General features: G+C 41.4%; 1 protein-coding gene across 1 annotated transcript in view; it reads left to right on the top strand.

The window, feature by feature from the left end:
• The window catches only part of LOC308304606 (gamma-aminobutyric acid receptor subunit rho-3-like), a gene marked incomplete at both ends in the record, with an annotated part of 32,749 nt that overhangs the window by 11,711 nt on the left and 6,117 nt on the right, over nt 1–14,921 (top strand). The window contains 7 exons of the mRNA XM_080749232.1: nt 3,865–3,932; nt 4,641–4,864; nt 6,229–6,311; nt 7,031–7,168; nt 8,840–8,992; nt 10,774–10,967; nt 12,699–12,994. Of these exons, the coding sequence (XP_080605358.1) occupies nt 3,865–3,932; nt 4,641–4,864; nt 6,229–6,311; nt 7,031–7,168; nt 8,840–8,992; nt 10,774–10,967; nt 12,699–12,994 (1,156 nt within the window). The remainder of the gene's footprint in view (nt 1–3,864; nt 3,933–4,640; nt 4,865–6,228; nt 6,312–7,030; nt 7,169–8,839; nt 8,993–10,773; nt 10,968–12,698; nt 12,995–14,921) is intronic.

Raw genomic sequence — 14,921 nt, 5'->3', positions numbered from 1 at the left:
GCCAGCTGTACACAGAGTCTGACACAATCACCTTCCCTCTGCAGTGCTCTGTCTGTCTCATTTCTCCAAAAGCCCTTGAATATGATTGAAAATGATTAAGGATTACTGTGATTATGGTAAGCTTACATTTCATATCGCATTCACCTTACCTGTAACTTTCAGTACTCCCAGAAAATATTTTTTTGGAAAAAAAAAAAAAAAAAGCTTTTTTTTTTCCCGATTTTTTTTCCCGATCTCCGATCTTATAAAAACGGCTATATCGGCGGCCGATCCGATCACGTGATCGGGATCGGGCTTGGGCAACACTACCTACAACTAAGATATTTGTCCGTTCCACTCATCCTGCAGTTGCTCAAGGTGCATTACTTCCATATCATGTACATTTCTTTACAAGCAAGAGAACCAACTGGTCATGTTTCTTTTTACAGCGTAGCTCTGCAGGGGTCTAGCTGTCTAGGAGAGGGTCTGTCTTTCTGTGTGTCTGTGTCTGCAGTCTTGCAAACCACTGAGAGCGCTACATTTCTTGTGCACATTTCCAGCAGGCCACAGCAGGCCACGCATTTTGTCCCATTTTAGCTTTTTAACTTTGATTGATTGATTGAAAAATGTATTGTATATGTATATGTATTAGAAGTTTGCAATAGAAAAAAGTACAGTTTCATGACAGTTCAAGTCACTGGTATAAGGTCAACTAAAAGGAGATCCTAGAAAGCACTACGGCTTATTTCCACAGGAACCACACTTTAAGTATCTCATATAACATTTAAAGACAGACGGATAGAACATAGTTCTTTATCTAGGATAAGATCAATAAAAAAAAAAAGCATAAACATCGAATACAAAGTCTATTTACAAGTCACGGGTAGCAGCCGCCTGAAGGTGACTTTTCATAACAATTTTGAAGGAGGCTAGGGATTTGCTCTCCTTTAAGGCTTGCGGAAGGGCGTTCCACATGTTGGTGGTATAGCAGGAGAACGGATTAGAGCCTTGTTTAGTGTTAAATCTACGTTGATGATGATTAGTGGAGCTGCCTCTGGAACTCAGTGAGGCTTGAAACCTTGTCCAAATTTGGAATCATACATAGACGACTGACGTCATAAAGATGGCTGACATCACTGGCTGGCCACATGAAATCCCATATCCACGTTGGGCCATGCCCTCCCATTTGGATCCCGAGATCTGCATTTTTACATCAACAGTTCTTTTATAATAACTAGTCCATAGATGTGTGCATTAAAAAATCCTTCATTGTAGCAATGCAGAGGCCCATACATGGAGATCCCTGTCTGAACCAACCACACAGATATGGGCATTACCATATGAAGTCCTGTTAGATATGGGCTTAATATTGATGACATCCGGGATCTCCATATATGGGCATAAAAGGGATTCTGTAAGAGTGGTTCCCATGACATCACAACATACAATCCATGTCATATGCTTTGCCCATGCATAACATGGAGATCCCTGTCTGAACCAACCACACAGATATGAGCTGTTTTCCTCCATATATGGGCATTCCCATATGAAGTCCTGTTAGATATGGGCTTAATATTGATGACATCAGGGATCTCTATATATGGGCATAAAGGGGATTTTGTTAGAGTGGTTCCCATGACATCACAGTGTTGTCAAAGCGTGATGTCAGAGCAGCAAACCCATAGACCGTAAAAAGTGTACATGTCCAGACAGACAGCATGTGCCGTTTCACATACTAAACTGTGACCTTCGGTCGCAATAATACGTTATTATTATGATTTTGTGCAAAATGTTCATCCACCTCCAGACAGACAAGGCATCATCACTCCCCCCACCACTGAGTTAGACACATCACACAACTCCCGATGGCAGGTGGCACCTCCAGTAAAAACATAAAATGACTCTGCAAAGTATAAAGATATACTGAATCTGGTTGTCCTGCAGTGAGAGTAGACATATGGAGATGAGAGGAGAGGAGGGATTACAGTCCTGGCTGATAAAGTGATGTCATGATCCCATGTCAATGGAAAAGAACACAACCATCACAACAGAACAGTAAGCGGATGCCAGCTTCCGAGCTGCCAAGACCACAGGGTCACGGCTTCCACTGACACAAAGCCCTTTTTGCAATCCCCCCAGAGACATTTGACTCGTCTTTGCTGTCCTTTGGATTCGCGAATATGATCGTCAAGAAAACATTGACTGAAACAGATGATTGTGCCTTGGTCTGTCAGTTTATTATAGCCGTCATCTTTGGCAGTACGTCATCTGCTCATCTGACAAGTGGGAGTCACAATCTATGCAAGAATTATCAGTCTCCATCTGTTTGTGCCATGTCATCTACAGTATATGGCATGCGAGGCTCTACATACTCTGCAATTTCTCTTCAACGCTTACATTTTTAGACATTTTACTGTCTGAAAGAGGAACAGATATTCACTTAAATGATTGGCATCATTGAGAATCATGTCAAAAGCAGGTTGCCACCCACCCAAAACCCCAACTGTTCAATTACCGGAAAAAACGATCCATGACGCCATAGCCACAACTCATACACACTACCTTCTCCTTATGGAATAGGAAATCCTATGTGAGAATGCTGTTTATAGATTACAGCTCAGCGTTTCAAAACCGTATCGTCGCCTCCAGTCTTGACACCAAGCTCAAAAACCTAGGACTCAACCCCAGCCTGTGCAGCTGGATCCTGTACAGGAGCATGCAGATCAGCTCAAACACTTCTGCCCTCCGGGCCCTCAACACAGGAGCCCCTCAGGGCTGTGTCCTTCCTCGACTCCATGTACACCCATGACTACGTGGCCACACACAGCTCTAACTTACTGGTCAGGTTCTCTGATGACACGACAGTGATAGCTATGCCTGATCACAGATGGCAACTAGAACTGCACTCTGTCGAGGTGCCAACTTGCTCTTCGTGCACAAGTACTGTAGGCCTTGTATGGCCTACTTGTGCGCCAGCAGAGTGCGCCATGATGTGCACTCACCACTGGCATCTCTACTAGCGATGCCAGTGACATCACTACTTTGCCTGGCGTTGCCAGCCTCTATCACACACTTCGTTTTGGGAAGAGAGTCTGGGATTTCAGGAAGAGTTTTCATTTCTGGCGTTTGCTCCAAACCACGTGCCCCAAGCCTACATAAACCATGTGCCCCAAGCATACAACCCTGATTGGCCAACCCTAAAAGCTGTTTGAGGAAATAGAATCTCAATGGATCGGGGCCAGACCGTACTACAACACCACTACCGCTAGGGGGTGTTGTTGTGTTCGGTCTGGTTTTAACCAGGCAAATCACTACTGGCATCACCAGGAATGCTGGCCCCTCATTGGCTGTTAATGATGATGTTGCCAGAAATGCTCGTCCCTGATTGGGCTACGGGCTTAAACAAACACAGACACCGACATACCTACATACATACGCAGCCGAATGCAGTACTTGTGTGCTCTGCTGGCGCAAGTAACTAGACTGCACTCTCTGTGTGCCAATTATAGACAATTTGTGCCTTGTGCAGTCTTGGCCATATATGGCCTACTTGTGAACCAGCAAAGCATGCAAGTACTGCGATCGGTGCTGGGTATGTGGGTATGTGACGACACTTGGTGGTTGGTGGTGATGTCACCGAGAACGCTGCTCCTTCATTGGCTCTGCCTTTGACTCTGTCTGAGCCACATACTTACAGACGGTACCCTTTTGTGCTGTCAAAAATACACTTAATTTGACTTTTATGTACTGTACTATAATGTAAAGATAAATATTGACGGTTAAATGTTGAATCTTAAACAATGTGCTGTCCTGTGTTTGTCCTGTGCACACTGAGACATTTAGGCCTGACTCTGAACCAGACATGTGACATTTTACCTCCTGTAGGGCAAGCAATTCCTGTGGGCATAGACGTCCAGGTGGAGAGTATTGACAGCATATCTGAAGTAAACATGGTAAGTGCCACTGAGGTCTCCTTTTGTCAACACTTCAGTTTTGACATTTTAATTTTCTAGTACTAAGGTTGATGCATATAAGTTTGCAATATTTTACCAGAAGTTAAAGCATGTACAAAATGATGCAGAGTGACACGGTCTTACAAATCAAGGATACATTTTACTTTAGACTCCAAAGAAACACACAAAATGTGACTTTACAATGAGCCATATACTGTATAACAGGGGTCTTCAACAGGGGGTCCGGGACTCCTAGGGGGTCCTCCACATATTATATATATAATACATAATATAATATATTAACAACTTGAACCCTAGTGTCCATATTCTGAGAACTGTAGCCAAAAATAGCAGATCTACGCGAGGCGTTGTGAGCTTGTAGATCGGCTATTTTCGGCAGACAGGTTTGGTGTAGAGGGGGGAAAGAGCAGAATAAGTACAGAGTAAAAGGCCAAGTTTATTAGTTAATGACGGCTCAAGTGGTTACATCTGAAAACAAATTGACATGAATCCAAAATACACTGATGATTGTGATGTCAAATGATGGACCTATATCGAATCTATGAAGAGGTTGTGGGGGTCCCTGCTTCATCTCTCTCTCAACTAAGGGGTCCTTGATCTGAAACCGTTGAAGACCCCTGCTGTATAATGTCATCATGTATGTACAGTATGGGAAGGAAGCCTTCGTTGTTTTTCTCGTACAATCAGGATTTCACCATGACTCTGTACCTGAGACATTACTGGCAGGATGACCGCCTGGCCTTCCCCTCCAGCAGTAACAAGAGTCGCACGTTCGATGCCCGGCTTGTAAAGAAGATATGGGTTCCCGATGTGTTCTTCGTCCACTCCAAGCGTTCCTTCATTCATGATACCACTGTGGAGAACATCATGCTGAGGGTTTTTCCAAATGGCAATATCCTCTACAGCGTCAGGTATCACCCATTACGTCTTCTATGAATACAGTGGCCATTGCTTAAGTCCGATTTAGTTTTTACTGCACACTATTGTATGCTTTGTTGTAGGACAGTGTTAATAGCAGAAATAGACTATCTGCTATTTGTGGGCTCACCTGAAAGGCGAGAACACTGTTATCTTCATTATTTATAGAGTGAGCTCCGCCGCATAGTGAGTTCCGTCGCAGACGGTACAAAGGCAGGGCCCTTAGCCAAAGAGGTGCAATTGAGGTGTGGAAAATCTGGGAGTGGTGTTAGCTGGAGTATTGGTTGAGCTTCACATGAAAAACTTCAGAAAAGTTTTTCACTATAATGACATACCCAAAATATCGATGCAGGTTGAAAGTGATACATTGGAACACTTCCTCTATCATTTAATTCCCTTTCCCACCATTAGAATCTAAATTCTTCTTCTTTTCCTCTCGGCTGTTCCCTTCAGGGGTCGCCACAGCAAATCATCAGCCTCCATCTCACCCTGTCCTCTGCCTCCTCTTCTTTCACACCAACTAACTTCATGTCCTCTTTCACAACATCCATGAATATCCGGTCTTCCTCCAGGCCAGTGGTTCTCAACCTTTTCAGGCCACGACCCCAAAATAATCTGATTTTAACTGGGACCCCCCACCCTGACGAGCACTAAGAGTTACATTTTGTATACGGTTCTATTGTGAAAATAGCAGATCTACATGCTCAACAACGCCTTTGTGACCATGTACCGGTAGATCGGCTATTGTCACAATTTCTGCCTCTAATATTTGACAATTTGGCCAATGTTTAAATTATCATTTTAGAGGTATTAAAAAGTGTTTAAATTGTCACTTTAGAAATGTGCAGATACCCTCAATACACTTAAACTGTATGTTGGTTACGTCTGGCCTCTCTGGCTTTATCTCTGACATGCGCTGTCCCTCTGATGTACTCGTTCCTGATCCTATCCATCGTTGTTACTCCCAGAGAGAACTTCAACATTTTTGTCTCTGCTACCTCCAGCTCTGCATTCCTGTCTTGTATAGCTGGTTGGCTGAAAGAGTATTACAATAATATTTATTATAGTACCTTTTCTGTACTGTGTGTTACTGTACTGTGTAATGTATATGTAACTGACAGTACCTTCGGTATATACTGTAGGTACGTCAAGCTGGACTTCATCAATGGCTGGCTATATCATTTTAATATATTTTGAGTGTTACCAAGTTTTGTAAATCATTGTGTAGCAGTAATGATAATTTACAGTATGTAAGGCAATGTACAGTATGTATTGCAAGGACAGTTACCATTTACCAGTGCTGGATAATATTGATAAATACATTTTACTGTGGATTTAATTTTGAGCTGTGTTGTAGGATCACTGTGACTGCGCTTTGCTCAATGGACTTCAGCAGTTTCCCTCTAGATACGCAGAACTGCTCTTTGGAGCTGGAGAGTTGTGAGTATTATGGTCTACCTGCATCCCTATTCTGGGCATGTCATTAACAGGCCAACATTTGGTGAAAACCTGATTCATGTCAATGTCATGTCAGTATCATGGTCAGTATCAGTGGTTCTCAACCTTTTCAGGCCACGACCCCCAAAATAATCACATTTTAACTGAGGACCCCCACACCCTGACGAGCACTAAGAGTTGAGGCATTACATTTGTATATCACGGTTCTATTGTGAAAATAGCAGATCTACATGCTCACAACGCCTCGCAACTTCACAATTTCTGCCTCTAATATTTGACAATTTGGCCAATTTTGTCATTTTAGAGGTATTAAAAAGACCTTACTTAAATTGTAACTTTAGAAATGTGCATAAACCCTCTATACACCTAAACGTTTTGTTGGTTTGTTTATTGTTGAGTGAGAAAACACGTTGCACGTTAAGTTAATCATCTGGGGACCCCCCAAAATAATTTGGGGACCCCCTGGGGGTCCCGACCCACAGGTTGAGAACCACTGGTCTATATCATGTCAGTATCATGGTCATTGCAGTATCATGTCTGTATTGTGGTCAGTAGTGTTGTCATTATCATGGTTAGTATCATGGTCATTATCATGTCAGTATAGGTTAACATAACAGCTCTAGCCTTAGAAGAAACTAATGATTGTGTCATTCCTGTTCCCTGTCCATCCATATACTGCCCTCTTCTCTCCTCTCCTGAAGATGCGTACAATGAGAATGACCTCATGCTCTACTGGAAGAACGGCAATGATTCATTGAGGACAGACGAGATCGTGCTGTCTCAGTTTTTTGTTGAAGAATTCCACCCTTCTTTCGGGCTTGCCTTCTACAGCAGCACTGGTATGTACGGTATGGCTCTCTGTGACAATTGAAAACGGGTCCTGTGACCTGCTAAATGTTGCTATATTTAGTAGAAACACTTTGAAGAAGCAAGAGCACCCATTCAACCCCACTTTGACGGTGCACATACAGTATGGCATCGCAGCGCCTCCAAGGCCTTAAAAACAAGGCTCCAAACAGCCCAAAACAAACTGATTAGGCTGCTTACTGCTTAACCTTCCATCTCATGGCTCACCTTATCTGATATTTTTTTAATTGTGGGTTGGCTCATAGTAGCTGACAGAGTACAGTGTCTTGCAATGGGCCTGGTGTACAAGATACAATGCACTAAGATACCCATGTACCTGACAAAACATCAAGGATGTTCACAATTACAACACCAGCTCCACAAATCACGTCCAACCCAGAATTGGCTCAAACAAAGGGTTACATTTTGTTCTCCTGCTATGACGCAAAAATGCCCTACTGGTGGCCTTAAAGGAGTGTAAATCCATACCCTCCTTTAATACCGCTCTGAAAAGTCACTTACAGGTGGCTGCAACTCGAAACTGGTAAAAGAAAGACAATGCCTATCCTTACCTTCCCCTGACCTTTTTACTATAAATACTATATCATTTTATTTTGTTTTCCGACTGTCTTGTGATATTTTCTGAATAGTGCTGTGTTTTATTTGTCTGTCATTTAATGAGGTATGAGTTGTAAAAAGGAACCCCAATTGAAACAAGACCAAAAGCTTTCTTGCTTTTAATTGACCTTGTACCAGTGAACTGTACTGTCCTGTACCGTCCTATACAAACCTCTAATAAAGTCCTCAATCAATCAATCAGTCAGCTAAAATCTGAAATGACACACCCAGTTAAATGGGTTAATTCAAATTATTGTTTTTTACAATAAGGGTTCAAATTTTTGATTGTAATTAGAGAAAAGAAAAGATGAGTGTTAAAATGTTTTCATTGAAGGAGCTATATTCAACTTTTTAATTGTAGGGCCATCCTAGTCTATAAACTAGAATGTAAAAGTGTTGGTCTGACAATGGCCAAAATGATTATTTTATCATTATTTTACGCTTTTTGTGGTCATTTTTGAATAGAATTAGAAACACATATATGAAGCTTATTTTTTTATAAAATAATTTCGAAACATTATTTTTATTTTAGCATCTGTTTTTCAAGAAAAAGTTGACTATAGCTCCTTTAACCTCTTTCTATTGTTTTAGCGATTTTAATTACTTTGATTTCAGTGCATGGGGGCATGCGTGCAAGTGCCTAAATGTTTCTTTTTAGACACAATAAGCCACTAAAGCCAGCAATATTTCTTAATTACTATTTACAGTAACACAACTAGCCCCCATAAGTCACATCTGCCCATGAAAGATTGTGGTGCATCTTGGGAATGGGCTTAGTGTATCTAAAAATACATATTTAGCCACTTGCATGCATCCACTGAAATCAATGTCATTAAAATCGCTAAAACGATAGAAAGCAGTAAATGAAAACATTTTAACACTCATCTTTTCTTTTCTCTAATTACAATCTAACATATGAACCCTTGTTGTAAAAAAACAGTGTCTCTCAGCACTGCATTGTATTTCTCGCCTCACTTTGTCATTATATCCCTCCACCCATAACCGTGAGTGCATTCGTACATGCTGTATTTTCATCTCTCTTTCAGGATGGTATAATCGCCTCTACATAAACTTCATTCTCAGGCGGCATATCTTCTTCTTCATGCTGCAGACCTATTTTCCTACCATGCTGATGGTGATGCTGTCGTGGGTGTCCTTCTGGATTGACCGGAGGGCCGTGCCTGCCCGCGTCTCTTTGGGTACAGCAGTGATCCACGTTAGTTTATGTGACATTTGAAAATGTCTACAAGCTCAGTTGCTCACTATGTGATGTGATCTTTTAGATCAGCTATTTTCAACAAAGTACTCTATATAGGGTTTAAGTGGTTACGGTTAACTTCTAAGTCCAGTACATGCTCTTTCTGACGTATACACTTTTATTTGTGATTCCGAACTTCTGTTGGGTGGTCTCAGAACTTTTTTCTCAGAACTTGTGCACCTCCATATGTCCGGACCCTCTGGACTATATGTATAGAAAGCCTGTCCGAACCGGAAGATTTTCGCATGTAACGACATCGGTCGTGAGCTGTGATTAGTCAATTCACCCTTTTTCAAGTCCCGCCCATTGTCCTGCCCCTCTTCGTTGCCCAACCCATTGGTTGCTGTGTCTTGGTGGGACATTCAGTGGGACATTCCATCCACTGCCATGTTAATTCAGTTGCTTCATATTGTTATTCTGTGTGCTCAATTCTAATTTCAAACTTTGTTTCAGTCAACTGGAGCTGCTCAGTGGCAACATAGTGAATCAGCATGTTTTTAAATGTTTTTATTTCTCCAAAAATTATGTTTTAGCTAATTCAACATAAAAAAGGCGGGACCAGGGCGGGACAAGGCAGATAGAGCCTGCTGGTTGGTCAGTCAGGGACCAACCAGGAGGCTAACAAAGGGTGAATTAGACGATGACAATGACTTGCAGCTTTAATGCAATAAATACACACTGACGCAGGACTGAATAGTCAGGCGGGTGACAGAGAATTGTGTGACACAGACAGGATACATAATGCAGTGGTTCTCAACCTGGGGGTGACTACGAGTGGGCTCTCAAATAATTGGCAAAACACTAAGATTTGAATGATAATATGACTTTTCATTGCTACCACTAAACAGAACAGTATCCTGCGTTAGTTCCATTGATCCAAGCTTGAACACAATCGATTGATTGATCTGTGTCATTTCAGATTTTAGCTATACAGTATATCGTCTGTCGGATGGAAAACTCATGTGCAAGACAGGATTTCAGGATTCAAAATTCAAAAGTAGTACTTTTGATGCTTTTGTGTGACGCTGTAGTATACTGTAAAGAGCAAGTAAGGCGTTAATTTACAAAAATAAGAATAAAACACAAAAAGTAAAAAATACGGAGACAAGACAGAAATGATGTAGCAATATAGGTTTTTCAGAAAACTGTTAGAATTCAGAAGAGGTTTTTCTGAACCGACCTCAAGTGTTAATTGGTTAAAACATGGGTCTTCAACAGGGGGTCCGAGACCCCTAGGGGGTCCTCAGAGTTACTACAGGGGGTCCTCCAAATCTTTGAGTGATATATATATCTTTTTATATTAACCACTTGAACCCTATTGTCCATATTCTGAGAAATCTAGCCAAAAATAGAAGATCTACAAGCTCACAACGCCTCGCAGCGTGAGGCGTTGTGAGCTTGTAGATCTTCTATTTTTGGCAAAGAGCTTTGGTGTATTGGGGGAAAAGAGCAGACTAAGTACAGAGTGAAAGGTCAAGTTTATTAAGTATTGACGGTTCAAATGGTTAAATATTTGAAAACACAAATTGACATGAATCCAACATACACTGATAAAACGTTGAAGGTTAAAACAAACGTACTCCGAAGATGCACGCGGCCCACCCATCTGAGCAGATGTGTGGGCCGCAAATGTTATTGAGATTTTCAAGCCCTCGAGAAAATGTTATTGAGATTTTCAAGTCGGGCTGAGGACCACTACATTACTATACTGTGTGTCTGCAGGCATCACCACGGTCCTGACCATGTCCACCATCATCACTGGCGTCTCAGCCTCCATGCCGCAGGTGTCTTACATCAAGGCCGTTGACATCTACCTGTGGGCCAGCTTCCTCTTTGTCTTCCTGTCTGTCATCGAATACGCCGCCGTCAACTACTTCACCACTGTGGAGGAGATGAAGAGGCTCAAGGCTGCAAAGGTCATTGTGTTGCATGTTTTTATGTGTTTTTATGTGTTACTATACAGGGTTCCCACGGTCATGAAATTCCTGGAAATATTTTGAAATTAGAAAAATATTTTTACAGTACTAGAAAAGTTTTGGAATTGATCAAGGGTCCTGGAAGGTCCTGGAAGAAATAGCTATGCATTGTCTTTGGTTATTGATTTTGTTAATACCTCTGAAATGACAAATTCAACATTGGCCAAATTGTCAAATAATAGACGATCTACATGCTACGCTACGCATGGCTTCTCTGCCCTTGGGTTCCTGTCCTCAATAAATAAATAAATAACTGCTTAAAGCATAATAAACTTTATTAAAACATTAGTATTTTCTAAGCACCACTGATGATATGTGCTGCAATCCAGTTGTTGACTAATACCAGGCGCCAAGGAATCTGTGCTTAATTTGAAGCCCACTTCCTGACTCTCTTAAGGGTGCAGTTCCCATTAATGGCCCAGCTGATGTCGCTATTTCACCTCCTGCAGGCTCCAAAAGAATATAATGGTACTCTCAATACAAGTGAATATGTTTTTGGCCGGACTTTACACTTGATTTTATGACCTTAGCAAACATTTTCATAAATGCTTCTATTGGTTCTACGGAGTGAAGACCCGCCCTCGCTGCGGTTGCAGCCAATAGCAGTCGTTTCAGGTTTGTTTTAGGTACCGGAAGTTCAAAAATGGCAGATTTGAATTTGCAGAAAAAGTGGCTTAAAATGGGTCTGTAGAAACCACAGGGCTCCCTTCATCCATATTTATTTTTTACAGTCTATGGCTAATACCAGGAATGCACCAGGAATGCAACCTTGTTTTAGTGCATATAATATTAGCACGCCAACCTATATACGTACATGACAGGACAAAGGATTTGCGCAACAGAATACAGAACACAAACACACACACACACACACACACACACACACACACACACACACACACACACACACACACACACACAGTCACACACATATGCGTGCATGGACTGTGGATCGTTCACAATTTTGATGATATCAGTACAAATCAGTACCAATCACATCATTGGTCATGTCAAACAAGAGCAATGGCTTCTATATTTACGTTTACTTTCCAGGAAGAGATAGCCTGTAGTTTCCATTGGTTTAGATTAGAATTACCACTCACTATTGTGGGCGCTTTTAGACAAAGAACCGGTTCAGGTCCTTTCCAAGAAAGTTGAACGGTACTGGTTCTTGAACCAAGGTTCTTTTGGTGGAAAAGGCCCTAGTACTACAGTATGTCATCGGTAGGCAGGTTCCTGAACTGTCCACAGCCTGCCTGTTAGGGGCCTTTTCCACTGGCAAAGAACCGGTTCTGGTTCTTTCTCCCGCCTATGGGATGAACCAGAGGTGAGCTTTTCCATCGAGAACCGAGTTGGTTCTGAACCTTAAAAGTTGGTTCGGAACAGGAACACAAATCCTTGGTTCCTCTGGTTCAATCTGGTTAAATCTGGTGGAAACGCAAGCCGGTTCGCAAGAACGAACCACGGTTCCAAGAAAGCACTGGTTCTTGATCCAAGGTTTTTTTGGTGGAAAAGGCCTCTAAGACACAAAGAAAGTAGTCAGAAATGTTGCCATTTTATAATGAGCATAATTGAAAACCTGTTACACAAAGATAAAGTTGAAAATGGGTGATGTGTTCCTTTAATACAACATAAAATGTTGTAACACCCTCTCCTCTCTCGTCATTCCAGATCCCTACCACCTACCATGCCGCCCAGGCTATGGCATTCGATGGCTGTTACCATGAAAATGACATTGACCTGGCATCCTTTCCAGAAGTTGCCAGCATCCCCAATACAGAAAGGACCGCTCAGTCTCAGAACTCTGGCATTGCCTCCCCGGAATCTGAGGGCACCAGGCTACGTCGCAAACGCCCCTTGAAACGAAACCTCCAGTTCATAATGAGCAACAGCTATATGATAGACTCTTATTCCCGGATCATATTTCCCATGACTTACCTCCTCTTCAACATCATATACTGGACTTTGTACATGCATGCATAGATAGCATGTGCATATAAGACAGCTTCCTGTTCACTTACAACATTGTGAATACATTTGCATCAAACGTTATTCTCTAAACGTGTTACAGCTACAATCTGGGACTTATTTTAACCACATTAACCCTATTTTGGGTCAAAACATGCCACGATGCAACACATTGTGAACTTGAAGATTGGTGGCTGTACCCCCTATTCGTCTTATGACGAAGTAGGCTATGTGCTTAAGTGCTTAATGAATAAAACGTTATTGTAATTAATCTGTAATGTATAGTAGAGTATTTTAATAAAGATATCTAGTACATCTACAGTGGTTGGAGATGGTCTCCCTACTCTTCCATTGAGAAATGTAGACCCTGGTGTTGGGTTCGACACAGGTACTACTGTTTGACAATGTAAATAAAAGTATTTAAAGCAGCACCAGATTGGACACTGCCATCTTTATTGTAGGATACTGCCATCTTTGCAATTACCGTACCTCTCCATCGCTAAAGAGAGAACGGGCATAAAGCCTATGGATTGTATCTTTAGGGCCCTATCTTGTGCGATGCCTTTTTTTACTAGTTTGAAAAACATTTTAAAATAGTAAGCCGGTCTACATCAACATGTTGTGAGCTTGTAGATCGTCTATTTTAGCTATTCTAAAATGTTTTTCTTGGTTCACACACCAAAATGCATTCATACATGCACCGGGCAAAATAGGTATTTTTCACGGCAGCCCTATTGAATGATGAATCAAGAATCAAGAGGATGTATTTGTCATTGTTACAATGCAGTGAAATGGAAGTGTAGTGCTAACGCACACCAATGAAAGTTGCAGTCTACAGGACAGACTACTGATCCAGCACCATCTCATCCTCCTGATTCAGACAGGATAATATGTGGTTTCAGAATAATTCCACAGTGGCATCATGCACCGTTATGCAAAAATAACAACTCACAAATTCATAAAAATATGTTTATGTGGGCGCCTGGACGGCAACAACGTGACATCCAGATGATTTGTCTGTCCGAATTAGGTCACAATTTGATCACGTAAACGTGAAATCCGGATTGACGTTACTTGGTGCAACAAATGTCACAAAATGTGATTTGATTGTCCAAGCTTCACGTGACAGTGCTCTGGTCAGTGCTACTGGATTGTGGATTTGGTTTTCTTCGCGGCCTGAAAATCTAGTAAAACAAAGATAAGAGATTATAAAGATAAAGCCCCATGACGACTTTCTATGAGGACTCAGATATGAGGGGACTTAGTGTCTGGAGTTATAAAATGTGCAGTAAGGCATTACAGTACATCCATACATTTGTACACATTTTGCAATATTGGTTTGAGCAATCTGTACAGGAATAATTACAGTCAACACTTCTTCCTTCCTCTCTATTGTCTATGTCCTTGTTTACGGCTCTGACAGCTTCCGGGTAAAAGCTCTTCTTGACAGTGTTGCCATGTCCACTTATTCTAAGCGATTTGTTTTGATGACATAGATTGTTTCATGCGTGGACAGAGCCTGTATCTGGTCTGGACACGATTCTCTTCCTCAAACCTGTTCCACTGACGAGGAAATGCAATATGCAAAACAGTGAGAATAATATTAGTAGAGTCTGGTTGTTCTTTGGCTCAATATGTATTCAAATATCTAACCGTCGCTTCGACTTAACATCTATCCAGGAACGGCTGTAAGTGATGTTTTCTAGTTGTTCAAGTGTGTTTTCTTGAGTTTTTTTTTTTTTCTAATTAAAAAGTAAAAAATATATATATTCTGTAATAATTGGTATGGTGTTTGTTCAGTAACAGATGTCTCCCTGTCTCTCAACTCTTTACTGAACAGAAGACACATTTTCACATGGTGACCAATTTCAGAAACAGCTTCCGTAAATCATTATGGCCTCGGATATTTCATAAAAGTAAAGGTTA

The sequence above is a fragment of the Nannobrachium achirus genome (assembly GCF_963921795.1).
Source record: "Nannobrachium achirus genome assembly, chromosome: 19".
NCBI lineage: Eukaryota > Metazoa > Chordata > Actinopteri > Myctophiformes > Myctophidae > Nannobrachium > Nannobrachium achirus.
The sequence above is the reverse complement of the archived record's forward strand: the minus strand, read 5'-3'. Positions and strand labels throughout refer to the sequence as shown.